Raw genomic sequence first — 25,424 nt, 5'->3', positions numbered from 1 at the left:
ATGTACCATGGACTGCCAAGAAAACAAACAGATTCATCCTAGAGAGGGTTAAACCAGGCTACTCCTTGGAGGCAAGGATTCTGGGGCTTTGTCTGACATATTTTGGACATGTTGTAAGGAGAGAGAGGTCTTTGGAGAGGGACATCATGCTGGGTAGAGTGGAGGGATGACGCAGGAGGGGAAGACCCTCTATGAGGTGGATTGATGCAGTGACTGGGGTAATCAGGATGGGTGTGTCAGAGGCAACGCGATTGGCACAGGATAGAGCAGGGTTTAGGGCTGTTGTACATGGGGTCGCTATGAGTCGCAGGCCATTCGACAAGACATAACAACAACAACAACAACATTCTTTCCAGCTACTTCCTGCTGAACAGGGGCGAAGATCTAGGGCTCAGAGGCTGGATTGGGATGGTCCAGGACCAGTAGCCAGGGGAGAATACGGATGTCACAGCAGCTGGTTCAAGTTAGTAATTTCTTTTATCCTGTGAAGTAAGAATTTAAAAAGGCAGGGAGTGATTAATGACAATATGAAGAGCTACTTAAGGCTAGAGATCTGAGTGAGGTCAAGAGTAGCGTGTGTGTGTGTGGGGGGGTTTGGCAACAATATGAAGAGATAATTAGGGCTTGAGATCTGCATGAGGCAAAGAGTAGTGGGGCCCACCATTTGAGAAGTGTTGAAGGTCTGCTCAGTGAGAGGAACATATTTGACCTGAGAAAAGTGGTGCCAATGGGGGCTGCATATGACCTTAAACGCTGTGGGAGTAGTTAGGATGACTGTATAAAGTTTACCTTAGCATGGTTAAAGAGGTTTGGGTGCATGCGTGGCATTTGATGAGGACAGCATCTTCTGGGGTGACTCCAGCTGTCCGGTCTAGACTTTCAGGTGAGGGTCTGGATATGCAGTGGTCTGCATGTTCCCAGAGTAATTGCCTAATGAGGGAGAGATGAGGAAGATATGATGCTATAAGAGGGGGTTCAGTGGGTTGGTTATGGATCAGCAGAAACGGTTGGCTGTACATCAAATCAAAGGGGCTCAGAAAGGGTGGTGAAGTTGGTACATTTTGTGGGTACTCTGTTTCGAGACTTTTCCAGACTGCTTGCTCTTTCCACTCCAGAATTTGGCTTTGACACCTGTCCAGGTTGCTATGCAGAGACCTGCTTCATTCTTTTGATCTTCTGTGTGTTGTTGTCGTGGTTGTCAAGATGACCCAATGCATGACAATCGCTCACAGAATGGAGGGAAGTGCTGCCTGGCCCAGTGACACCCAGTGATCAGTTGTGGATCAAACTACTACTGTGATCCATAGGGGTTTGATTGGCTAATTTTCAGGAGAGGCTGCCAGGCCTTTCTTCCTTGTGTGTCTGTCTAGAAAGGCTTTTGAAAGTTGTTCAGCAACACTCAAGCCGTCACTGACAGACGTGATGGGTAGTGACTGTACGTGAGGCACACTGGGCAGGAATCGAACCCTTATCTCTTCATGGAAGATAACAATTTACCACCTGTATGACTAATGTCCTAATCTTCTGTGTGGTACTCTGTTTTAGGAATAAGTTTCAGGGTTTTAAAAAGTTCTACCCAGGTCCTTATAGTTGGAGTCTCCTGCTCACAGTAGGTTGTCTCCTATGTTTTTTCTCTTTTCAACAACGGTCTTCAATGCTTCGGTGAAGGCTTCCTGCTTTGAGTTTTTCTCTGGGGTGGGGAGGGAACCTGGGGGCAGAAGTGAGATACACAGATTCTGGAAGATTCTGGAAAGCAGGGTGTCTGGGTGTCTAGCATTGTCAGCGTGTAGGGATTCCTGGCCTTTGGGACCATGTATGTTGTGGGACGTCTTTTTGCCTCTATTTCCCAATCTTTAAAATAGGATGAATGTAATAGTGGGTGAAGGTAGGTTTTCTGAGTTAGAAGGAAAGCATACTTAACATTATTCTAGATAATTCTTGCCCGTGCCCATCCAGAGAGCGCCTTTATCTTTGTGGGTGAATCTTTAACTTTTTCACCTGTAGATTTCTTAGAAAGGTCATCAAATGAAAGTTGAAGAAAAGTATGGATATGGGGGTCACTGGCAGCTTAAGGGCAGCCGTATAGATCCTGAGGAGACTCCCTAAACCACAAACACCAAAACCAAAATCTCACTGTTGAACTTATTCTGACTTGTGATGACCCTCTATCTATCGAGATTCTCAGGAAATCTACCTCATTTCCAAAACAAGGGGAAGGAAAAAAAAATCCCACTTCAGAAAGAAGGTCCCATAATTTATGTTTTTATAGGTGACAGTGGGGAGGGGGCATGTAGTAAAAGTGGTTATAGAGACCCTTAATTAATGACAGACAGTTTGAAGGTGAATGTCATAAGCTGATTGAATAGGTACTCGTCATCCCCAGCTGTGTTGCAGACAGAGGGGAAAGTATTTTTATAATTATTAATAATGAGACAGACAGCCAGGAATAAGATAGAACAGAGAGCATAAAACAAGGGGCCAGCAGTTCTCCATGAAGACCCCAAGTCATATTTCTCTGTGTATTTATTGATAATCAGGGGAAGCAAACCATAAAAGGAATTCCTAGTAAATGAAGCCAAGCTCTTTCTATTAAAAACCTTCCCTTTGACCCAGAAGGGAGGGGTTAGCAAATGCAAGAATCTGGTAAACCCTTAAGGATTGTCTTGGTGCCTCAGGGGGACCCTAGTTGTCTCCTGTCTGCTTGGAACAAACAGCTCATTTTCTGGGATCTGCCACAAGAGAAATCCTAACTTTTTTTTTTTATTTTATTAAATTTTATTAGTTTTAATGAACATTTACAGGGATTTTGGGTTTTCATTCCTTCATTGCTGCACCATTCTCTCTACCCTCCTCCCCAGTTTGTTCTTCTTCCCCGCCATCCGAATGTCTGTTTTAATTGTCCAATTGCCACAGTGCTTGTCAAAGTCAGTTCTGATTAATCTCCTTTGTCGGTGTGTCCTTTGCCATTCCCTATCACTCCTCCCTGAGAGAGACTTCACCCTGATTCATAAGGAAAAGGGGATGGCGTATTCTCTTAGCTACTTCCTGCTGAAAAGGGACGCTGTGGGTTTCAGGGTGAAGATCTTCTCTCACTACTCTAAAGGGCCCCTTTGGCAGTAGGAAATACATAGACTATTATGGAGATTGATTCTGTAATTCCTTCAATTCCTGAACCAGTGTTTTCATATAATATTTGGTATAAAGTTTGGCTTCCCATACAGCTGCACAGATACCAACCCTTGTCTAGGTCCCACTAAGTCCTCCCCTGCCTTCTGCTTAGGCTCAAACTTCATTCTCTGTATGGAGAGGAAGCTGCTGGAGAGAGAGCTCAAGCATCAACATTGGACAGCTATGGGATGCCGCCCACTGCCACAGGTGATGCAGAATGTGACCCTGTGTCAGCGCCCACTGCCATGGGCAATACAGAATCTTACTGTGTGTCAGCGCCCACTGCCATGGGTGACGCAGAATCTGACCCTGTGTCAGCACCCACTGCCACGGGCAATGCAGAATCTGACTCTGTCAGCGCTTGCCTTGGGCCAGTGCCCTTAATCCTCCCAGCAGCCCTTGGAGGCAGGTGCTGTTTCTTGAGCACCAGCTGTGTACCTGACTCATTCTTCTGATAAATATTATTAAGCACCTTCCCTGGGAGCCCCCAAAAGAGAGCTGATGCCTTTGAATTGTGATGTTGGCAAAAACTATTGAGTCTGTGACTTCATTTCACATACTCTGGCCATGTTACCAGAAGGTATCAGTCACTGGAGAAAGGCAGCATGTTTGGAAAGATCAAGGGTCAGAGAAAGATAGGAAGACCCTAAATGAGATGGACACACACACACACACAAGCATACACACACCCATGCAGAGATTGTGAAGATGGCTCAGGGTCAGGGAGGGGACTTCTACATCACAAGGAGTCCAAGCTGATGCCTAAAATCACCACCACCACCAGGAGCTGGGTGATGCAGCCGGGTTGTGATTGAATACTAACCTAAAGGTGGGCGGTTCAAACCCACCCAGGGACTCTGCAAAAGAAAGGCTGGGTTTCAGAGAAAATAGCCATCAAGGAACCCCTCCAGCGCAGTTCTACTTTGAAACACTAGATGTCACCATGAGTCAGAGCTGACTTGTCAGTAGTGACAGATCCGTTTTTACGTGGTGGACACTGACCTGAGGGCCGAGTGAACAGCCAGTCCCTGCTCCCGTGCAGCATCCACTAGTGAAGGGGCCCGGCTCCACTCCTCAAGCACAGAGGGCCAAGCAAGGTAGGGTGGGGTGTGGGTGCTGGCTGGAGGGGGCCTGACCCAGGAATGGACGGTTGTTAGGAGGAACCTGCAAGATGGGAGGGAAACTGAGAAAAGGAGGCTTGGTGTCTGAGCCAGGAAGACGGATAATGGCTGGACATGTGGCGGGAGCTGGAAATGGAAAGGTCAACTCCCAGTACCTCAAAACAGTGAAAGTGGCAGTGGGGGACCACAGGCAAAAATAGAGCCTGACTCACTCTGGAACGTGTCCCAGCCACACCAGGCACTGGGCTCCAGGCTTCCTGCCTTGGCGCCTCCTTGGACGTTTCAGAGGAAAGACGGGCTCTGCCAGAAAAAACACTGGGCTCTCCGAGAAGCCTGGCAGCAGTGGGATAAAGGGGAGCCTGGGAAACATCTCCCCACTCCGCTAAAGATGTTTTAGAGGATTCACAGGCCCATACTGGGGCTGCCTTCCTAAGCTCTCTGAGTTTTTTTTCCTTATCAAATACCCAAACGGGCAATGTAGAGTCAAGGATGGGATGGATCTCTCACTGGACCAGCCAGACATAGAAACCAGCATTTGTCCCATGGACCCTCAGGCAAGAGGCTTAGTCTCTCAGTGCCTCAGTTTCCTCCTCTGTAGACTGGGCCTCAGTAATAATAGTTCTTATGCTTATGATCGGGACAGAATTCACTAGTGTGTTAGCTATCCAGTGCTGCTCATATAGAAATACCAGAACTAGATGACTGTTATTGTTAGGTACCATCGAGCTGCTTGCAACTCATAGCAACGCTATGTACAACAGCTCTAAACCCTGCTCTGTCTTGTGCCAATCTCACCGTCTCTGACACACTTACTCTCATTACCCCAGTCACTGAATTGATCCATCTCATTGAGAGGGTCTTCCTCTCCTGCGCTGTCCTTCCACTCTCCCAAGCATGACATTCCTCTCCAAGGACTGGTCCCTCCTTGCAACATGCCCAAAGTATGTCAAAGCTTCAGAATCCTTGCCTCCAAGGAGAAGCCCAGTTTCACCCTCTCCAGGACAAACCTGTTTGTTCTCCTAGCAGTCCATGGTACATTCAACACTCTTCTCCAGCACAACTGCTCAAAGGCGTCAATTATCTTTCTGTCATCCCTAGTCACCGTCCAGCTTTCTGATACATAGCACGCAATTGTGAAGACTATGGCCTAGATGTGGTGCACCTTAGTCTCCAGCCTGACATCGTTGCTCTTCAGTACTCTGGAGAGGGCCCTGACAGCTGACTTTTCCAATGCAATTCATCTCTTGATTTCCTGGCTACTGTTACCAAGAGTGTTGACTGTGAAACCAAGCAAACTAAAACTGTTAATTATCTCAATCTTTTCATCATCCATCATGATGCTGCCAATTGGCCCCGTGGTGAGAATCTTTGTTTTCTTGCTGTTGAGCTTCAATCTGTAATGAAAGTTGCAGTCCATGACCCTCTGCAGCAGGTGCTTCAGGTCCTCCTCAGTTTCAGCAAGCAGGGTTATGTCACCTGCATAACACAGGCTGTTGATGAATTGTCCTCCAATCTTTACAAACAAATTTATTATCTCCCAGTTTAGGAGGCTAAATGGTCCCATTCACAGTGTCAGCGCGAGGGAAAGGTGTTCTGTTACCTCCCACTTCCTTTCAGCACCTGTGATTTCCTCATTCTCTGGAGACCTGCATGTGTCTTGACATCAGTATTTCCCTGGATTCAGGAGGTTCTGGGTACAGGTCCTGGTACCACGCTCTGTTCCCAGCTCTTTTTTTTTTGTAGTAATAGTGCCCCCTTTCTCTGCTAGCTTGGCTCTTTTTTTAAGTTAAAGGATATTGCAGACTACATCAATAGCATCACATTCATCATGAAAGAGAACATTTCAAAATCCATCCTGAAGGCCAGTGCTTTCAGTCATGTTGTTGTTGTTGTTGTTATGTGCCACCGATTCGCTTGTGACTCATAGTGACCCTATATACAAGAGGCCTAAATGCTGCTCTGTCCTGTGCCAACCTCACCTTCTCCAACACACTCACTCTCACCACCCCAATCACAGAATCGATCCATCTCATCGAGGGTCTTCCTCTCCTGCGCCGTCCCTCCACTCTCCCAAACTTGATGTCCCTCTCCAAGGACCAGTCCCTCCTTGCAACATGCCCAAAGTATGTCAAACGAAGCTTCCGAATCCTTGACTTCAGCCCAGTTTCATCCTTTCCAGGACAAATCTGTTTGTTCTCCTATCAGTCCATGGTATATTCAACACTCATCTCCAGCACCACAGCTCAAAGGCATGAATTATCTTTCTATCATCCCTATTCACTGTCCAACTCTGATGTATAGCACGCAGTTGCGAAGATGATAGCCCAGATCAGGCGCACCTTAGTCTCCAGCCTGACGTTATTGCTCTTCAGTACTCTGGAGAGGTCCCTGAAAGCTGACTTTCCCAGTGCAATTCATCTCTTGATTTCCTGGCTGCTGGTACCAAGAGTGTTGACTAAGAGCCAAGCAAACTAAAACTGTTAACTATCTCAATCTGTTCACCATCCATACTGATGCTGCCAATTGATCCTGACATGCTTGCTGCAGAGGGTCAAGGACTGCAGCCTTCAATACGGATTGAAGCTCAACATCAAGAAAACAAAAATTCTCACCCCTAGACCAATTTCAGTCATCGGATAATTAATATTTATACACTTACAAGGAAGACTGGTTAATGTGACTGTTATTCAGATTTATACATTAAACATTAATGTCAAAGGTGAAAAGTTGAGGATTTTAACCAGCTTCTGTGATGTGAAATGGAATTACAGTCAAGATGCATGAGTGGTTCCTGGAATTCCTGGAATGGAATAAGAAAGCTGAAAATGAAGAATAATTGGTGTTTGTAAAATATGACAGTGGAGACTGCATGACAGAATTTTGCAAGATCAACAGTTTATTTATAGCAGATATCCTTGCTCAACAACATAAATGACAACTATTCACGTGGGCCTCATTGGATGGAATGCACAGAAATGAAACAGACTGCCTCTGTGGCCAAAGATGTTGTTGTTGTTATTGTTAGGTGCTGCTGAGTCGTGTACAACTCATAACAACCCTATGAGCAAAAGATCTGAACCCTGTTCTATCCTGTGCTACCCTCACACTTCCCAACACACAAGGGCCCATTGCAGCAGTCACCGTGTCAGTCCACCTGGTTGAAGGTCTTCCTCTCCTTCACTGACCCTCCATCCTTCCAGCATCATGTCCGTCTCCAAGGAATAGCACCTCCTCACAACATGCCCAAAGTATGTGAGGCGAAGCCTTATCATTCTTGCCTCCAAAGAGCACCCTCTCCAAGATAAATCTATTCTATCTCTTGACTTTCCATGAGAGGTTCAGTGCTCTTCTCCAACACCACAGCTCAAAGGCTTCAATTTTTTTTATTGTCAGCCTTATTCATTGTATACTCAGATGCACAGCAAGTAATTGGAAAGACTATGGCCTGAATCAGACACACCTTAGTCCTCAAGCTGACATCATTACTCCTCAATAATTTGAAAGTATCACATATCAAGTGCCTGGTCCACTGCAGGATCTAGAGGAAGTATGATCTAAGTTTGAGCATATTAGTAATTTATTATCGCACACTAAGTCACCACAGAGTTAGTAGCTTAAAACAATAGCCACTGATTAGCCTATAATTTTTGTAAGTTAGGAGTACTGTACAGTGTGGTTAGATCGCTGTTCACTTGGTGGTTGTTATCTGCCGTCAAATTCACCCTCGAGCCCATCAACAAACAAATGGATAGAGAAGCTCTGGTATATTCACACAACAGAATACTATGCAGCACTGAAAAACAATGAATTCATGAAATATTATTCAAAACAGGTGACCCTGGAGAACATTATGCTGAGTGAAATATCTCAGTCACAAAAGGACAAGTATGGCATAGGACCACTGTTGTAAAACAAGACTGACATTGGGGTTGAGGGAAGACAAAGAAGGAGGGGATGAACGATTTATACTGCATTGCAACAGATGAGGGAGAAAACTGTTTCAAAGGGATATATGATTGGGTATTACTGTCATGAACAGGGGTCCAGAATAAAGGCTGCACAGTGGAGTGGACTTGGGAGGAGGGATTACAAAACAATGAAAGAGTTCTTCTTGTTCTTTTCAAGGAGAAGAGTGAATTAGAGGGAGGAGGTGGGCAGGGAGAAAAGTGCAACAGTGAATGAATGGAAACCCTAAGTCTCTGTAAACTTTCATTAAAATGAATAAAAATTTTAAAAAAATTCACCCTCGAATCAAACAGAATTGGAGGATTGAGAGCCATCACCTTTCTCCCTGGTGTGTTCAGAGTCCTGCAAGGTTGAAATCGGGGTGTTAGCCAGGCTGCCTTCACCTCAGGAGCTTCCGGACGAGCTCAGTACCTTGTACTGTAGGACTGAGGCCCCCATTTCCTTGCTCATTGTCAGCTCAGATCTGCTCTCATCTCCTACAGGCCGTGTGGCCCCTCTGTGTTCAAGGCCAACAACAGACATCCTCCCTTGTATCGTCTCCTTCTCCTGGCCAGAATCTCTTTGGCCAGGAAGAATCTTGTCCTGGTTCCCTAACCCTAAGTTATGCCACGACCCTGATGATAATCATCCTTTCTTCAAGTTAGCTGTACCAAATGCCGCCCCCCGAGAGAGGACTGGAGAAGAGTGTGGGTCATGGTGGGTTGTCTTTGAAATCTGCCTAACACTGTGAACTGTGGTGGTGGTGTTGTGTACCACTGTGTCGGATCCCACCCTTAACTGACCCTTTGGTGGGTTTTCAGAGGCAGTAAATCACATGGGAGGAGATTGCCTATCTTCTTCCCGTGGAGCAGATGGTGGGTTTGAACCGTGTCCCTTTGTGATTGCAGCACAGCTTCTTGCTACTAGGCCACCAGAGCTCTCTCACTATATAATATATATAGTGAACTAAATATGTTATTATTAGATTCCCCGAAGAGGCTCTCTGTTCTCCTAGGTGATTACTACCATGGGTGTCACACATGGGTGGTTACATGTGGCCCCGTGTAATTTCTCACTCCGTGCTCTGTCTCCTTCCTTATTTTATCCCATTGTGATGTATGTTATGGTTTCTGCAGGCGCCCTGGGGAGCCTCCCCTGGACCGGGGCACTGTCCCCTGGCTGGGCCACGCCTTGGAATTCGGAAGAGATGCCGCCAGTTTCCTCACGAGGATGAAGCAGAAGCATGGTGACATCTTCACAGTGAGTAATGCCTTTTGGGGAGAGGAGCTGAGCATCTGGTCCTGTCGTGTCTGGTGTTTAGGGGTTTCCTCAGCATCCATCCAGTGGTTCATCCCAACTTCTACCCATCTGTTCACCCATCTGCAACCCAACTCTTCTTTGACACAAATCTCTTCAATATTTCGGTATCTTCTTTCCAATATTAAGCTTACTCAATAGCTCCTCAATACGTGGACACTCATCCACCTTCCATCTTTCTATCCATCCACGCACCCAGCAGTCCCAGTAGCATTTACTCAACAGCATTTGTCTGTCCACCCAGACCTCACGTACCCTTGTATTTACTTATCCAGCTGTTTACGGTCATTTATCCAACTACATCCATCCTTCAACCCACCCATTTATCCGTCTATCCACCTATCCATGGACCTATCTGGCAATCACCCCACATATGCTGACCCAGCACGTCTGTCCATTCATCCACCGCAATGTGCTCAAGCTTCCGCTGACGTCTTCTTGAGGCAGACCCTCTCCTAACTTGGCCACGGCCAAGTGTACCATGAAGGGTACTTGATAGTAGGATGATTAAGAGCACAGCTTTTGGATTTAAAAAAACAACAAACTAATAACAAACCCATAGCCCAGCTTTTTCTCAACTATATAACTTGGGGCCATGGTGTTCCTTCTCTAAGCCTCTCCTGCAGTGATGGGGGTGGGGGTGGGATTATGGTTTCTGTCTCTCAGGGTTGTCCTGTGGGGTCAATGAAGGTGTCTGTGAAGTGTCTGCTGGGGGTAGTGACCACTGTGACTTTCTGTTGACCGTAGCAATGCTCTGACTCTGTCCGTGCTGACTCCCTCAGGTGCTGGTGGGGGGCAGGTATGTCACTGTCCTCCTGGACCCTCACTCCTATGACGCAGTGGTGTGGGAGCCGCGTGCCAAGCTGGACTTTCACACCTATGCTGTCTTCCTCATGGAGCGAATTTTTAACGTTCAGCTTCCGGATTACGACCCCAGTGATGAAAAGGCCAGGTTGAAACCGTGAGTGTCTGGAGGTGGCGCCCATTAGTGGGCTGGGGTGGGGGTGACCTGCTTTCACCAGCGTCACCCAAGGCCTGCGTAGCATATGCTTGGCTCCAGAGTAGGAGTCTATGGAAAATTATTTGATTTGCTTGAGACAAGAGACAGGTGAGGGAAAAAAAAAACCAAAACAAAAAACACTCAAAACTACTAGAAAGAACTGAGCTGAACAAGAATCTATCTTTTTTAAAAAAAAAAAATGTATTTTTTGTGTGCGTGTACTATCAAATCAAATCTGACTGGTACAGGAGGAGATTGTCCCTCCTTCTCCAGCAGAGCATCTGGTGGATTCAAACCATGCACCTCTAGGATTGCAGTGCAGCTTCTTGCCACTAGGCCACCAGAGTGCCCTAATAATCCCTTATCTTATCTCGTGTAGAAAGTAGCCCTGTTTTAGTAGGAAATTAGGGTTTGGGTCAGCCAGCCTGAGATGCACATCCTAGGTCTGCATGTTCTTTCTTTGTGAACTTGAACCCATCGCTTTCCCTTTTCAAGTCTCCATCTTCTCATCTATGAAATGAAGGGGACTCCGTGGGATGAAGTATTTTTTGAGTCTATACTCCGTGCAGGCACCACGCATTAGCTCTTTGGTCTTTATGACAATGTAGGTGGGTAAGTGACTTGTAGCCCCGTTTTACAGATGAGGACACGGGGGCTCAGCGAAAGAAGTCATTTGCTCTAGGTCACCACTAGGAAGTGCTTCCGTTCTTGAAACACTGGGAACTGTATCAACAAAAGGATGTATTTCCTCTACATTCGTTCAGCAAACACTTGAGGGCCCACTGTGTGCCTGTCACTGTTCTAGACATAGACAGTGTGGAATAATGTCACCCACTATTTTGTGCCATGGGTTTTATAACATACTTTTGTATATTAGCCATAAGAAGTAAATGTCTTATCTTCATCTTATGAGCAAGGAAACTGAGGCCCAGAGAAGTGAAGTAACTTGTTCCAGGTTCTCCACGAGAAAGTGACCAAGTCTGGATTTGAGTCCAGGTGCCCTGACCACTCAGATCATTCCCATCTGCCTGAGATACCAAGGCAAATAAGACCCTGTGTCCGGCCCTAATAAGACCCTGTGTCTGGCCCTAATAAGACCCTGTGTCTGGCCCTAATAAGACCCTGTGTCTGGCCCTAATAAGACCCTGTGTCTGGCCCTAATAAGACCCTGTGTCTGGTCCTAATAAGATCCTGTGTCAGGCCCTAAAGAGGTCTCACAGGGTGGTGGCAATCTTTAGCATCTGTCTCCAGGAAGAACAACTCCTGGAGCAAGGAGAGCATTGAGACACCTGTGCTTTGCAGGATCGCTAGAGATGAGGAAAGGCTAGCATCATGGAGTGGACACTGATGAGGGGCAGTGCCCAGCTCTGCCCTTGGCCTCATGGGACAGCTGCCGGGGCTATTTCTGAATCCAGAGATGTCCAGAGTGCTGCCATTATATTCCATTGACAACAGCTATCCACAGTTAAACTAAATCGCACCCTGACTTGCCCAGAGAAAACTGTCCAGCTTCCTGGGAATTTCTCACAAGCTGGCTTGATGCCTTCTGGGCATGGCTGCCATTACCTGTTAAAGGCCACTCTCTGTCCTGAGGATTTGAGCATGGAGTGGGCCGAGGGGCAGACTGGGTCTGGGTTAATTGTGTTCATTTAGTGAGCACCTTCAGTTTACTCAATGCTGAGCTAAACCCTTCTCATGCCTTTTCTCACATCTCTGATTTTTCCAACAAGGTCCCTACGAGAATTTCAAAAACTCTTTGCCACTAGAAGCTCTTGCTTGGTCTTCTCCTGGAGACTTTCTCCTCATAAATGAACTAAGAAAGGTTTACTTAGTCTGCGGGGATCCATCCTGTCCAAACAGGTGGAGACAGCTGGACCACCTCATCTGTGTCCTAGCGCTGTTTTTGTTGTTCCCACAAGGTGTCGCTGTTGACACGGAGTCTTCCCCTTCTGCCCCAGGAATACTTGTCCACTTACTCAACAGCGCCCTTTCCTGAACGGAGGGGCCTTACGCTTTAGTTACAAGATGCCACCTTTTCTTGGCTTCTGTTCACGTGTGTGGTCGTGACTCTCAATGTTGCTCTGGAGTAAGGAGGCTTAGTACAGGATTTAACCATCTAGAACTTTCCAGAGCCAATTTGCTCTTGATTCTTTAAGCACATACGATTAGACCAGGACATTTGCCCAAACTCCCTTTTTACTTATCCTGGCTTTGCTTAGGGTTTTATTAGCAGAAGGATGTGGGTTCCTTCTGCCAGTGTTAAGTGCCAGAAGAGGGATGAACTAGCCTGATCAGGCATTCAGACTTCAGAAGTAGGCAGAGGGGCATTTAGATGCCATCTGTGTGCCTGTGATGTTGGACAAGTTCCTTTCCTCTCAGTTCTTGAGTCTCTCCATCTGTAAAATGGGTATTAGAATGGTAACTACTGTTCTTAGGATTATCAGAAGATGAAATGAAATGATTCTGCTCAGCACATGAAATTGTGACTATCATTGTTGATAATAGTTAACATTATTCTCTTGTATACAAACATTCTAAGTGGTATAGCTCTGGTCTGTCCATTTGCTGTACAGAGATAACTCGTGGTTACTGTGATGCTAAACACTGTGACACTGATGTGTCTAATTCAATAATGGTCACCCATGGTGGACAGTGTTTGGTGAAGCTCTCCAATTAAAACAAGCTTGGAAACAGGAGTGGCATCCCTTCCGAAATAGCTTGCCTCTGGAAACTCTATGAACTTGGAGAAATGATAAAAGTTGTACAAGTGTTCAGGTCTTTCATTCATAGGGTCACTATGAGTCGTCTACGACTCCACGGCACTTAACAACAACAACAACAACAACAATCCATTATAATGAAGATTTTGAGCTCTGGAGTCGTGGGTTCAGGGAAAAGGAATTCTTACATGTATGTATTTCCCTCCGGGAGACAAACTCTCTCTTCTCTGTGTCTTGTCCCAGGACCCTTCTCCACAAGGACCTCCACGCGCTCACGGAGGCCATGTATACTAACCTCCGCACTGTCCTGCTGGGTGATGCCACAGAGGCGGGCACTGGCTGGCATGAGATGGGACTCCTTGATTTCTCCTACAGCTCCTTGCTCAGGTGAGCTCAGGTCCTGAACCCTCCTTCCAGGGTGGTGTCCACACTTGGGCTGCTGTTAGCCAGGAGGGGTGGCCAGGTGAGCTGGGAGCACGTTATGGGTAGGTAAGCCCTTTGGGACACTTAAGGCTAAGGCTGTAAGTAAGACGTAAGACAGTGAGTGTCCAGGACCTCAAGTGCTCACCCAAACCAGCCACCATTCCCAAAAGGGCTCAGGCCTCACTAGTCACCCAGGGAGAGGTCAACAGAACAAGTCTTTAAAGACCATCTCGTCCTGTGGCTTCCAGATGAGAAAATACAATGCTGGGGGTTGAACCCCCGCTTTCACCAGACCCTGTAAACGTGTGTAGATGTTGCCCAGTGATGCCAGGCTCAGTTCCAGGCACTGGGACACAGGAGAGAATGACACAGATGCAGTCCTGAAACTTGTAGAGCTGACTCCTTAGCCAAAGTAACAGACAATAAGCCAAGAAAGAAAGAAGGTTCTGGAAGAGTGGTAAATGCGACGGTAGAGATCAAAAGATGGGCGATGATGTGGGGGCTCTGTGAGCCAGGCTGATGAGGAAAGGGCTCCCTGTGCCCACCGTGTTGAGACCTGGGGCAGTGGGAATAGCATGTGCAAAGGCCCAGGGTGGGGAGAAAGGCCCTGTGTGTCTGGAGCAGCAGGAGCTGGGGCTGGAGGGTGGAGAGCAGACCTCAGAAGTTGGCAGGAACCAAATCTTGCAGAGGCGCAAGCTCACGGGAGGAGCTGCCAGTCTGTTGCACCGTGGTGGCTCCCACCCACAGTAACGTGTTAGGAACAATGCCTGGGTGTTCCAGACACCAGCAGAGTCACCCCTGTGGCCAGGTTGCAGCGAGGCTTATAGACTGAGAGGCCTGGCAATCTGCTTCTAAAAATTAGCCAGTGAAAACCTCATGGATCCTAACAGCTGCCTGAGGTCGTGCTGGAGGGTGAGCCTTTGGGACTAGAAAGCAATTGTCTTATAAAAACACCAGGTCACTGAGTGGGTGCCTGTTCGATGCACCTGACACGACAGGAAGATGGGGAGTGGGACTCGGGGACCTGGAACAAAGTCACGGCAGCTGAGTCTGTTCAGGCTCCACGGTAACAGCTGGCGTCGTGCCAACGAGCCCCAGGTGGATCAGTACCTGGCCATTAGCACCTGTGGGTCAGCGCAGGCATCTTCAGCACCTGAGCTCTGGGCTGGGCTCGTGTTTCCTGGCTTTGGGGCTTCTCACCATTTGCAGGCCCTGAGGACAGGGACATGGATGTACATGACAGGGCAGTTTCTCCTGGCCTCAAATCATGGGATACCCTGATTACACCTTTGAGCCTCTTCTGTGCCGCCCTGGCCTCACTCAGAAAGCTCTGGCCCTCATCCATGGGACCCCACAGCAGACAGCTCTGCCCCATGTTTCCAAGGTCCCTGCTTTTTCATCTCTTATCATACCACCGCCCCCTACTCTCAGGACTCACCAGGCAGCCTTTGGCCTTCGTGGTCACAGCCTCTCATCTGAGGCGCTGGCCCCTCCCACAGTCCACCCAAGTCTCATCTCAGTGTCAGTCTTCAGGATGCCCTTTCTGACATCCTGTTCAGGAAACCCTCTATCATGACCCACATGCCCTAGCCTTTCTTCATAGCACACAGCACCACCTGTAGGTTACATATATATTTGCATGTGTCGTTATTTATCACGGAGCGCCTGGGTGGTGCAGTAGTGTGAGCTTGCTCACTGAACTGTTAGCAGTTTAAAACCACTGTGGATAACGTAGGGAGCTCTGGTGGCCTAGTGGTAAGGAATCGTGCTGCAAATGCGAAGGCAGGAGGTTTGACTCCATCACCAGCTGCTCTGCAGAAGAAAAGTCTCCTGTGTAATATGTTGTTGTGTGTGATCGAGTTGCCCGTAACCCATAGCAACCCTACATGCAATAGCTCTGAACTCTGCTCTATCCTGAGACAGTCTTACTGTCTCCGACACACCTATCCCCATTACCCCACTTACTGTATCATCTGGGGTCTTCCTCTCCTGTGCTGTCCCTTCACCCTTCCAAGCATGACATCCTTCTCCAGGGACTGGTCCCTCCAGGCCACGTGCCGAAGTATTTGAGATAGAACTTCAAAATCCTTGCCTCCAAGGAGCAGCCCTTCTCTCACCACATGTAAAGTCACACCCCCACCTTTTCCTCTGCTTCTGGTGTCTGTCTGTCTGTACTGTCTTTGTGGACCACCTGTCTACGCTGCTGGGCACTCTCTGACGTATTACACGCTGGACTCGCTTCTCTAGTCCGCTATCTTCCGGCACAGGAGCGTCAGCCCCACGAAGCAGAGGCTTTGTCTCTTCATGGCTGTCTCCCCCATGGCCAGAGCAGTGCTAGCGTGTAATAAATCCATTACTGTTGAGTCAATTCTGACCCGAAGTGGCCCTGTGGGACAGACTGGAGCTGCCCCATGGGGTTCCCAAGGAGCTCTGGTGGTGTAGGACGTTAGGTGTTGCGCTGTCAATCGGAAGGCCGTCAGCTCGAATCCACCAGCTGCTCCATGATAGGAAGATGGGCAGTCAGTCTCCTTCTGTGAAGATTGACGGCCTTGGAAACTCAGTGGTGGGTCCGTGAGTCAGAACCGACTCCACAGCGGTGGGTAGTCAGCGCAGGAGCTGACGGAGAGCACATCGGTTCCCCATGAAGCAGCTGATGGCTTCTGTTCACTGCCCTTCCGTTAGCGGTTTAACCACCGCTCCGTCCGCCTGTGGTGTAGAGCATACAGCAGGCGCTCATTCAGGCTCAGGAATGTAGAGTCCTGCCACTGCAGGATTGCCCGGAGTGTCCACCTCCCCATGTGCTTGCTGTCCCCCAGGGCCGGCTTCCTGACCCAGTACGGAGTGGAGGCGATGCCACGCACAGATCAGAGCCGGGCCCAGGACCGCGTCCACTCGGCCGACATCTTCCATACCTTCCGCCAGTTCGACCTGCTGCTCCCCAAACTGGCACGTGGTTCCTTGTCAGTGGGTGAGCATCCTGGGGGCCCTGGTGGGCAGGGGAAGTGGAAAAGACCTAGGTCAAGAGTTCAAGCTCCAGGTGAAGGCTCGGAGACAACAGCAGGAGGAAAGACAGTCCAAGTGTCCTGAGAGGTAGTAAGATCCCCATCACTGGAGGCATGTAAGGGTTAAAGAGAGGGCTTGAGGAATCTGACTCAGCATCTACCAGGGACCTGCGTGTGTGTGTGTGTGTGTGTGTGTGTGTGTGTGTGAATAGTTTTAAAAGTTTTTGCAAGTAAAATGTGTGACATTAAACCATATTTTCTTTTTAAAATTAAGCCATATATAATGTAAGAACCATAACATCTTTTCCCCTCTATCCCCACCTCCAAGTCACCTCTCCTTTTCACAGAAGCACTCACAGTTACAGCCTGGAGTAGATTCTGGAAGAATTTTCTCTATACAGACACACATATGCGTACGGGCACACACACCTATTAATTGTGTGGTGCGTGTGTGTGTGTGTGTGTGTGTGTGCACCATCAAATCGGATCTGACTGGTACAGGAGGCGATTGCCCCTCCTTCTCCAGCAGAGCTTCTGGTGGATTTGAACCACGCACCTCTGAGATTGCAGTGTAGCTTCTTGCCACTAGGCCACCAGAGCTCCCTCACGTCTATTAATTTTTATTTTCCGTTTTTAAGATTTCTTCTTTGTGTTTTTACAGAGGGGAGTAAAATTGACACGGGGTGGTGGTTCAGTGGTAAACATCTCCCTTCCCTGCGGGGACCTGGGATCAGTTTCTGGCTCAGGCACCAGAAGGGACTGTGCCAGCTCGTTTCCTACCAGATGCTGCCAATCTTCCCACTTGTTTCCCAATCTGATGGGCAGAGGCGGGTAACTCATTGCTTTAATTTGCATTTCCCTATAACTGTGTCAACTCAGAGTTATCAGTCCTCAGATCTTGGCCAATCTGATGGGGGTGGAGTAAGGCTTCTGACTTTCTACCGTGGTTCGTTCTGGCTTTCTGGCGCGGTTCTCCTGACCACCGTGCTGCCACCTCGATTACCTGTGGTACTCGATTTCCTCTTTGTGAATTGTCTGCTTCTGTTCCTGATCACTCTCGGTGGGGCCACGTGGCTCCGTGGTAGAGTTCGCACCTTCCATGTGGGAGACTTGGGTGGGTTTGATTTCCAGCCAGTGCACGTCGCGTGGAGCCACCATCTGCCTGTCATTGGAAGCTTGCCTGTTGCTACGATGCTGAACAGGTTTCTGCCGAGTCACCAGCCTAAAAGGGACTCGGAAGAAAGGTCTGGTTATTTGCTTTACAAAATCATTCTGTGAGTGTGCACTTCAACAGAACATATACTAAAACTGGAATGATATGGAGAAAATCAGCATGGCCCCTGTGCAAAGTGACACGCAAATTCGTGATGCATTCTGTATTTTTCACAATTTTTAAATTATTTTTTTGTGTGTATACCATCAAATCAGATCTGACTGGTACAGGAGGAGATTGTCCCTCCTTCTCCAGCAGAGAATCTGGTGGATTTGAACTGAGTGCCTCTGGGATTGCAGTGCAGCTTCTTGCCACTAGGCCACCACCACCAGAGCTCACCATGTTCTGTTGTGTGTTTTTTTTAAAAGACATAGCTGAGCTTATGGTGGTTCCACGTGTGCTAAGTGTTTCCATGACAAGGTCAGGTTTGCTTTACTTATTGAGGAGCAGGAAATAGTTACGACAGTATTGAAGGCACAGACACAAAATCAGAAAATGAAATTTAAAATACAGAGCTTTTTTAAGTAATAAAAATTAAAAATCATTCCATAAAATCCCGAGGAATCAGAGTGGTTCAGTCTGCAAGGGCTCATGGGGACAGTGCAGGTCAGGCTGGTATTTTATCCTGGGGTTGGATCATGGGATTGGATGAATCATGGGCCAACAGCATGAATCCAACAGCAACAAGAATAAATCACTCATTATCTTACTGAATTCTGCCATCATCCTGAAATGCTGGCATTATTATCCTCCTTTTTCAGATGAGGAAAGTGAGGCTTAGAAAGGCAAAGGCACGTCTCCTAGAGGTACAACTGGTATGTGGTGGTGGTCGTGTGCCATCGAGTCGCCTGTGACTCATAGCGACCCTATGTACAAGAGCTCTAAACGCCGTTCTGTCCTGTGCCAACCTCGCTGTCTCAGACACACTCATTCCCACCATTCCACTCACAGACTCGATCCATCTCAGCGAAGGTCTTCCTCTCCTTCGCCACCCCTCCTCTCTGCCAAGCACGACGTCTCTCTCCAGGGACCAGTCCCTCCTTGCAACATGCCCAAAGTATGTCGGACGAAGCTTTAGAATCCTTGACTCCAAGGAGCATTCCGGCTTCACCTTCTCCAGGTAGAGTCGGCAAAAATGGAAAATTGTTGGCAAAATCATGTGTATGGAATAACTGGCATATATTGCTCAATAATTTCCTACACCGTTGCTTCTTCAAGAAAAACTGGGCTTCTCCATTGTCCAGTTTCTCATACAGACACCCCCAAGGGAGTGTGGGTAGATACAGAGAAGAAAGGACCCCTCCCTCATGTTTTCAGGGAGCTTCCCTGGGCTGATAGGGAACCTGCACTTACCAGTGTGGACAGCAGGTGGCAGCATTTGGGCAGATTTAGCATAAAAAGTTGGTGTCTGAACAGTGTAGACAGAGGACTTGGAGACTTGGCTGGAGGGCATAAGAATGGTTCAGCCTCTTCAGAAAACCTGTCAGAATGAAGCTTTGTTTCTCATACTCCCGAACGTGTTGCTAGGTAAGGCTACTGCTTGGAAAGGGACATCATGCTTGGAAAGATGGAGGGTCAGCGAGGGAAAGGAAGACCCCTTGAGAGATGGATTGACACGGTGACTGCAGCAAAAGGGGCCAAGTGTGTCAGAGACGATGAGGATGGCACAGGGTAGCACAGGGTTCAGGTCTGTTGTTCACAGGGTCGCTATGAGTTGTACGTGACTCCATAGCACCAAACAACAACAATCAGAACATGAAACTCACATCCCTTTGAGCCTGTACTTCCACTGCCGGGCATTTGCTCTACAGAGATACTCACACATGTCCACAGAGACACGATGATGCTCATTGTCACATTGCTTTTAATAGCAAATGCCAGGAACAACCTCAATGCTCACCATTAGGGACTGATTGACACATTCATATCAATAAGACCATTGCCACTGTAGGGAAAAAAATGGGATGTTGCAAGGTGAAATCTTTATCTGAGGTGAAATATACTATTAAGGAAAAGAACAAGATGAACCCCAGTGGGTGTAGCATGCCTTCCTTGGTGAGCTGTTTGTTTTTAAATGTAAAATGTGTATGTTTTTGCCTCAAGGACAACAAGAAGCCTGGCATATTTTTGGTAATATTACTCACTTGAAATGTTTATGTTTCCTTTTTACTTTCTAAAACACAATTTCTTTCATTATTGTTGAGAATGTATACAGCAGATTATATGCCAATACCACAATTTCTTTACGGCCAATTCAGGGACATTGATTATGCAGCTTAACGGGTGCCACCACCCTCACCTCCCTTTTCCAAATGGCTCTACCTTCATTGATATGCTCGTGGCCGCGTGAGCATTGCTAACTGTTGCTGTTGCCAGTTTGATCCCTTGCTTTATTTATTTATTATTATTGTTATTATTATTATTATCATTATAACTTCACCTTATGCATCTGATTTTTCTACTTTTTTCAAATATAAACACATTTTCTGAGAGAGTCGGTCCTTTGGGGGCCCTGAGACCATGTGTCTGGAGCCTTTTCCAGGATATTAGGCTCAGCATCCTGCTGCCTTCTGGAAAGGTGGCTTATTTGCGAGTTACTCCACTTGAATATTGCTTTTTCTATTTTTTTAAAGCAGTCTTTTACTAAAGAATCACAGAGTCTAATGCAAACATCTAATGGATTTGAAAGTAAAGCATAAGGCTTTAAGGGCATGTGTCCTCTGGGGGACTCTCCTGGACTCTGTTCCCCGCCAGATCTCCCAGGGCTGTAGGGGGTTTTCCAAGGAAAACATTGAAAGATACTCAAGCCTAAACAAATGGCAGTAACAGAAAATGAATCGTCATCATCCTCCCAGCTCATAATGATTCGCCGAAGAATCTCTGATACCATGAATCTTTGAGGGAAGAGACTCCTTCACCTTTCTTTCTTGACGATGTCGGTGAATTCAAACTTCTGACCTTTCTGTTAGCAGCCCAGCACTTAAGGCACTTTGCTGTCAGGGCGCCTTTACTCAAGCCTCACTTTGCAGATAAGACTCATCAAAAGCCTGCGTTATGCAGATGATACAATCCTGCTTGCTGAAACTGAGGAGGACCTGAATCACTTGCTGCAGAGGTCAAGGACTGCAGTCTTCAATATGGATTGAAGCTCAACATCAAGAAGATAGAGATTCTCAACACTGGGCCGATTGGCAGCATCATGATAGACTGTGAAGAGACTGAGATTGTTGACAGCTTCAGTTTGCTTGGCTCCACAATCAACACTCTTGGTACCAGTTGCCAGGAGATCAAAAGATGAATTGCATTTGGGAAATTCTGCTGTCAGGGACCTCTCCAGAATACTGAAGAGCAACAGTGTCAGTCTGGAGATTAAGGTGTGCCTGATCTAGGTCATAGTCTTCGCAATTACTTGCTATGCATCAGAAAGCTGGACAATGACTAGGGATGACAGAAGGAGAATTGATCCCTTTGAGCTGTATTTCTGGAGAAGAGTATTGAATATACCATGGATTGCCAGGCGAACAAACAGGTTCGTCCTAGAGAGGGTGAAACCAGACAGCTCTTTAGATGCAAGGATTTTGAGGCTTCGTCTGGCATACTTTGAGCATGTTGCAAGCAGAGACCAGTCCTTGGAGAAGGACATCATGCTTGGGAGGGTGGGGGTACAGTGCAAGAGAGAAAGACCTTCGATGAGATGGATTGATTCAGTGACTGGGGTAAAGAGAGTAGGTGTGTCAGAGACAATACGGTTGGCACAGGATAGAGCAGGGTTCAGAGCTATTGTACATAGGGGTCGCTGTGAGTCACAAGCAACTCAACAGCACGTAACAATAGCCCAACATATGTAATAAAACCAGTTGTTGTTGAGTTGATTTTGACTTACGGTGACACCATGTATGTATATCTACTATTGTTTTATTCCTTTATGGCAAAGTTCATTGCTATCCTTCACAAGTTCTTTATTCCCTTAGCAATTTGTTCCTTGTGGGCTACGAGTCAACAATTCTTATTGTCATCAAGTTTTAATTGGCTCATAGCTGAAGCTCTATTGGGTTTCCAACGGACTAACTCAAACTGGAGATTACTGCCCTTTTTCCATTGGAGCCACTTGTGGGTTTGAACTACCAGAGGTGTCACCTTGGTGTCATCAGCTCCACTCCCTGTGGACTTGACACTGGAGCTCGAAATCCCCTGCCTGCTTGCTGAGTCCTGTTCACAGGGACCCCTGTGGTGTTTCCGCGGCTGTAAATCTTACCAGGTTGTGATTATTTCATCTCTCTCCCTTGGACCAGCTGGTGAATCTGAACTCCTGATCTCTCAGTTAACAGCCCAACACTTAATCCTCCCGGGCCACCAGCATTCATCTGTCTGTCCCTTAAAGAGCCTCCTTTCTCCACACTGCTGCCTGACTTCAGAGCACAAGGACATCATAGTTCATTGCAGGGGGTTGTGGGCAGGTGCTCCATGGGCCACTGTTAACCTGCAGAGAACTTAACACTTTCTTGGTTGGATAAAGAAAAACAAACTTAGTGCTGCCCGGTCAGAACTGACTGACGACGGATCTCCCAGTGGGTTTTCAAAGACTGTAAATTGCGTGGGAGACCATTGCTCATCTTTCTCTTGAGGAGTAACTGGTGGGTTCGAATCGCATGCCTTTAGACTCGCAGTGCAGCTCCTAATCCCTGGGCCACCAGGCACTCGTGTTGAGGAGCATCAGAGGATCCCAGCTTTTCACAGCGTGGGCCCTCTGTCTGTGGCTGCTTCTCGTTTGTGCCAGGGGACGGGGCCTGTTGGTGAAGCTGAGTAGCCTTTCCCTGACCTTCCTCTCTTGGCCACCTGCCTTCCCTGGAGATAATAGAACGCCCCAGCTTGGCTGAGCTGAGCCGGCCCTGTGGGGACTGGGACCTGGGATTGGACTCTCGGAAAGGGGGCTGCTGCTCCACGTTTAGTCCTCTTCCCTCTGCTCTGTAAAGAAACACTGTTCACTTAAATATTTATACAGCACCTGCCATAGACCAGGTGCTGGGGATGCAGGAGAATTAATCACATAAAGGGCCTCTCTCCCCAAGAGACCAGACCCCTTGTCCCTTCCCATGGGGGTGAGACAGACTCTGTAAGTCCACATTGGAAGGGCTCCCCACTGAGGTCCCTAGAAGGCCTGTCCCTGCAAGGAGCGCCCCCATATGGAGTGGCACCCAGATGACCATTATGGAGGTGGACAAGGTGGCCCTGGGCTGAGGAGGGATCTCCACCCCTTAACCTCTGTGCTTTGTCCCTGCAGGAGATAAGGACCGTGTGAGCAAGGTCAAAGGTCGTCTGTGGGATCTGCTGTCCCCTTCCAGACTGGCCACCCGGGCCCACCGGAGCGCCTGGCTGGAGAGTTACCTGCTGCACCTGGAAGAGATGGGTGTGTCGGGAGAGATGCAGGCCCGGGCGCTGGTGCTGCAGCTCTGGGCCACACAGGTGGGCACGTGCAGGTGTGGACGTGCAAGCACGTGGAGAATGTGTGCTTGTGTGTGTGTGTGTGTGTGTGGTGGGAGGTGTGTGGGTGCGTGCATGGGCTTGTGTGCGTGTGCACGGATGCCCATGGGGGGGATTTAAGTGCCTGCTCTCATGTCAGTGTACATTTGTAAGTGTGTGCTGGTGTGGGCTTGTGTGTTCACACCCAGATCTCTGACTACTTCTATTTTTTTAAAATACTTTTTATTGGGATTTGAGTGAACATTTACAGAGCTGATTGCTTCTATAACCAGCCTTTTTAACTGTCAAACAGCATCATAGACAGAAGCTGTCCTTGATGAACTAATACGGAAATTTAAATGGAAAAATTAATATGGAAAAATGTCAAGGTTACAGAAACTGTGTATGTCTAATTCCATGGGCCATTCTACGCTCCAGATTTCCCCAGTTGTTACAGTTGACCACATTTGCTGTCTCTCTCACACACACACATTCTTGCTAAAACTACTTTGAAACGTTTGACATGATGACGCTTTGGCCCTCATTTCTGCAGCATGAGCCCCCCAGGGACTTGGTCACTCTCTTAAATGGCCACTGTGGGTTGACGGCATGCGTACAGGGCGACTTCCCCAGACCCAGGGCTGTCATCTAGCGTCCGGTCCACATGCCACTTCTCCCAGCTGTCTCAGTCATGTCCCTTCTGGCCCGTCTTGGCTCGAGAGTCAGTCCAGGATCACACGCTGCCTCTAGTCACCCTGCCTCCTTCGTTTACTTTCATCTGGAAGTTTATGTGCTTTTCTTTGTTTATCCTGACCTTGACATTTTTTAAGTGGACAGCCTGGTTCTTTTGTAGGATCATTTGAAAATTCCATCGAGTGCTTGGCCACAGAATGTAAGGCCCAGGTCCAGAGTTGTTTGCGTGTTGGTCAGGAACAGGGCAGATGGTCAAGAAGACAGGGTGATTTCAGATGCAGATACGCTGAGTAGAAAATGCAGTCTTTCATGGGGAGATCCTGAGATGTGCTCTAGTCAGAGCGACGAGGGAGGCCTCACTGAGGAGGGGATATTTGAACTGAACCCGGAATCACAGAAAGAGTCAGATGATGGAATTGAAGAAGGGAGACGTTTGGACAGTGAAGGCAGCCCGTGCAAAGGTCCTGGGGTCAGGTCACACCTGGTGTTTTGGAACCAGGAGGCACGTGTGATTGAGGAGGAGTGTGGTTGAGGGAAGAGATGTCTTGGCTTTTTTCCTGGGAAGGTGGCCATCTTGGGAGTGTTGGAACAGAGGAAAACCAGAGTCTGACTTTAGTTTTAACCAGATCCCTCTGGCCGCTGCAGAGGAGTGAGGGCAGAAGTAGGAACCACACTGGGGAGGCGCAGAAGCGGCCCAGGCGATAGGGATGGTGCAGGACTAAGATTGCCGGGGGTAGGGTGGCATCCAGGGAGAGGTGGGCAGATTGAAGATGCACCAGATTTTGAAGACATATTCCTTTTTTTAAAAAAATAATTTTAATGAACATTTACAGAGATTTTGGATTTCCATTCATTCATTGATTCATTGTTGCACTTTTCTCCCCATCCACCCCCCCACCCCCAGTTCGCTCTTCTCTTTGAAAAGTAAAAGAAAAATTCCTTTATTGGTATATAATCCCCCACCCCAAGTATACTCCACTCTGCAACTTTCATATTCTTAAAAAAATGAATGTAAAATATTTTTATAGTGGTTACAGGTTGAAATGATAGTTTAGACATCTGGTTTAAATAAAAGAGTATAAAAATTAAAAAATAAAAGGAAAGCATAATCAGCAGGTTTAGTAAGGACCCAGGGGTTGGGGTTGAGGAAGGCGCTGACTGCTCTGCAGGTGCCCCAGCCTGGTCCGGTCCTCACCCCATTTGCACGTCCCCTTCTTCTCTTGGCCCCACCTGTCCAGGGACAGTCGGCCAGGTTGGCTTTCTGAGTAAATCCTCTCCCATCGACTCGTGCCTTATTTTTAGTTTTCTCTTAGAGCCATTAGGCATTAAGGCCAGTGAGAGGCGGAGCTGCGTTTAATCTGT

The 25,424-nt window shown here is 47.7% G+C and overlaps 1 protein-coding gene across 1 annotated transcript in view; it reads left to right on the top strand.

The window, feature by feature from the left end:
• The window catches only part of PTGIS (prostaglandin I2 (prostacyclin) synthase), a gene marked incomplete at its 5' end in the record, with an annotated part of 44,563 nt that overhangs the window by 3,899 nt on the left and 15,240 nt on the right, over nt 1–25,424 (top strand). The window contains 5 exons of the mRNA XM_006881752.1: nt 9,371–9,494; nt 10,334–10,512; nt 13,515–13,658; nt 16,511–16,662; nt 23,191–23,372. Of these exons, the coding sequence (XP_006881814.1) occupies nt 9,371–9,494; nt 10,334–10,512; nt 13,515–13,658; nt 16,511–16,662; nt 23,191–23,372 (781 nt within the window). The remainder of the gene's footprint in view (nt 1–9,370; nt 9,495–10,333; nt 10,513–13,514; nt 13,659–16,510; nt 16,663–23,190; nt 23,373–25,424) is intronic.

The sequence above is a fragment of the Elephantulus edwardii genome, unplaced genomic scaffold (assembly GCF_000299155.1).
Source record: "Elephantulus edwardii isolate Elephantulus edwardi_28Jun2011 unplaced genomic scaffold, EleEdw1.0 scaffold00015, whole genome shotgun sequence".
Lineage (NCBI taxonomy): Eukaryota > Metazoa > Chordata > Mammalia > Macroscelidea > Macroscelididae > Elephantulus > Elephantulus edwardii.
Note: the sequence above shows the minus strand (reverse complement) of the source record. Positions and strands in the feature narration are given on the sequence as shown.